The sequence below is a fragment of the Populus euphratica genome, unplaced genomic scaffold (genome assembly GCF_000495115.2).
Source record: "Populus euphratica unplaced genomic scaffold, PopEup_1.0 scaffold420.1, whole genome shotgun sequence".
Taxonomy (NCBI): domain Eukaryota; kingdom Viridiplantae; phylum Streptophyta; class Magnoliopsida; order Malpighiales; family Salicaceae; genus Populus; species Populus euphratica.
Genome location: NW_011500192.1, coordinates 275,194 through 278,054, shown reverse-complemented (window position 1 = coordinate 278,054; position 2,861 = coordinate 275,194). Strand labels below are relative to the sequence as shown.

General features: G+C 31.2%; 1 protein-coding gene across 1 annotated transcript; it reads left to right on the top strand.

The window, feature by feature from the left end:
• The first annotated feature begins 69 nt into the window (after nucleotides 1-69).
• LOC105111737 (senescence-specific cysteine protease SAG12-like) lies at nucleotides 70-957 on the top strand. Its single transcript, XM_011007182.1, has one exon. The coding sequence runs from the start codon at nucleotides 139-141 to the stop codon at nucleotides 730-732; it is 594 nt and encodes a 197-aa protein (XP_011005484.1). The 5' UTR covers nucleotides 70-138; the 3' UTR covers nucleotides 733-957.
• Nucleotides 958-2,861: the final 1,904 nt, after the last annotated feature.

The following is a 2,861-nucleotide window of genomic DNA, read 5'->3' as shown; positions in this document are numbered from 1 at the left end:
ATAAACTTGTTTGTATATAAAGTGGGGATATATAATTACTCCTAGTATTCTTTAATTGCCATAAGTAAATACGGGAAGTTTCACAGAGTTCTGATCCCTGCTTCGATGATTCTGCTCGTTGATTTATAATTATGTTGAATGGTAGGATGTTGCTGGGCATTTTCCACAGTGGCAGCAATAGAAGGAATTATAAAGCTTAAGACAGGCAAGTTAATATCATTATCAGAGCAACAGCTTGTGGACTGTGATGTTGGAAATAACGGCTGTCACGGTGGTTTCATGGACAACGCTTTCCAATATATTATACGAAACGGAGGGCTAGCAAGTGAAGATAATTACCCCTACCAAGGAGTAGATGGCACTTGCAATAGCGAGAAGGCATCATCTATTGAAGCAGAAATAACTGGGTATGAAGACGTGCCACAGAATAATGAAAACGCTCTCCTGCAAGCTGTGGCCAAACAGCCAGTATCTGTTGGTATTGACGGTGGTGGGCAGGATTTCCAGTTTTATAAAAGTGGTGTCTTCAAAGGGGATTGTGGGACAGAGCAAAACCACGCCGTTACTGCAATTGGATATGGTACTGACAGTGATGGGACTGATTATTGGCTGGTGAAGAATTCGTGGGGAACCAGTTGGGGTGAAAGCGGGTATATGAGGATGCAAAGAGGCATCGGTGCTAGCGAGGGCCTATGTGGCGTTGCCATGGATGCTTCTTATCCGACTGCATGAGTAAACGTCAAGGGTCGTGTGATTAATCTTATACTAAATATATAGTACTTGATTATATAGATACCGTTTGGAAAGTTTGTATACACACTTAGTGTGTATTTGATATTGTAATAGTTTCTAAGGATATGGTTTGAAAAAAATAAATTTAAAAAAGTTATGTTTTACTTAAAAATATGATTGAAATTATTATTAAATAAAAAATAATTAAAAAATATTTAGTTAAAACAATTGTCAAAATATGTTGTCATATTCCAATTATTTTTGTGGATAAATCTTAATTTAATTTATGTAGTAGTTAAATGTGTTATATAAAATATGATTGATGTAGCAGAATGAATTGTGATATAATGAGTTCAAGAAAATTAGATAATAAATAAAACATGAATTAATTATTTATTAAAATATAACATGTTGAGTTAATAATTTAAAATCCTGGAGGCTTTGCTCAAATTTTGATCATTCTCCAATCATAAAAAAATATTACATTGTTTTGGGAAGTATTACAAGGAGATTGTACCTAAATAATTGATGATGTTAAAGATGTCTTAAAGATTTAGTACTCTTGATTAAAGCATCAAGAGTAAACTAGAAATTATCTAGGAGCATTTCTATTTTTGATCTATTTTGTGTTGGTTTTGGGGTTGAAATTTTTTTAAGGCCCATTTCTCTATTCTATAAATAATTTATGTTAAAATTAATTGTCTTAAAATCTTAATAAATAAAGAAAGAGGACAACTAGAAGTGGTTTAGAGGGCAACTTTTCAATTTCATTTAGATGTTTGTCTATGTGGTTTTACTATGTTTTATATAAAATTTAAATTTTTTCATTTCAAATTAATATTTTGAATTTTTTTAATATCTTGATATTAAAAATAAATTTTAAAAAAAAATTATTTTAATATTTACACACAAAAAAAAGACAAACATTGTAAAAAAAATAAAATCAATATCACAATATCAAGTATTATCTAAATGTGAATTCACCACTTGTTTGAATTGTGAAGTCTTGCCCATCTCACGAATGAAAGCACAACATTCAACAAGCAAATAGGATCCAAAAGCGAAATTCTGCAAGATTGAATTCAACCATTAAGAAGAAACCAAAGCCCCCCATGGCCATATTCATAAAAAAAAACACAATAAGAGGAACCTTCATGTTTTTTTATCTTTTTTACATTCAAACTTATCTCAGATAAAAGATTAACAATCCCATCAAACCCATGAATACAGCCCAAAGAAGAATTTATCTCAGATTAACAAAGTCTTGGCCCAAACTTATTAACATTTATGAAAGAAGATTTAAACCCGACACTACGTAGATTGAAGCCCACAAACCATCACATCCTTTAACTTATTAACTAAAAATCAAACCCGTGTGTTTGAGCCATCCTTTTTCCCAAACCCCCAGCCTCCCACCGCTTCTCCACGAAATACAGAAGTCTTTTATGAACATAATCACGCAAGTTATAAATTTATTTTTCATGACAAGTTGACTTTCCATACAAGATTCAAGGAATTAATCTCCTTTGATGGCATTTGTCAGAAGAACAAAGACCATTTCATCAAGTTCAATCACATTTGGGGTCTTAGCTAAGCAACAACATTGAAAATAAAAAATTCTTTTTAAAGTTAACTTAGCCTTGGCTTAGTTTCACGGAGAGAGCCAACAACACATTATGTGTAAATTTAGATGAGTGAAGAAATTATTCAACACATGAGCTATAACTGGGAACCATATAATTTAATCATAATGAACAGAATGGAGAGAAGACTGTAGGAAAAACAAAGTAAATTATACAAGGAGAAACACTCATATCAAAATAATAAAACCCCCTCCTCGATATATATTATAATCATAATTTGATTAAAAATAAATTGTTCATGCATGGACTAACTAGCTAGTGGAATTCTGTTCTTGGGCTGGGGATTCCAAATTATATAGAAGTTTCTATATTGGAGCAAGCTATAATTTCAAATATCTCTACAATCCATATTCATATCTAGTGTAAAAAGTATGCTAGCTCCTCTAGGTTTTACTCTAACACGTGAGAAGAAATATTGTGAATTTGTTTATTTTTTTTAATCCTTCAATTATTTTGTAATTCAATTATTAATTTTGTTTCTTTAAT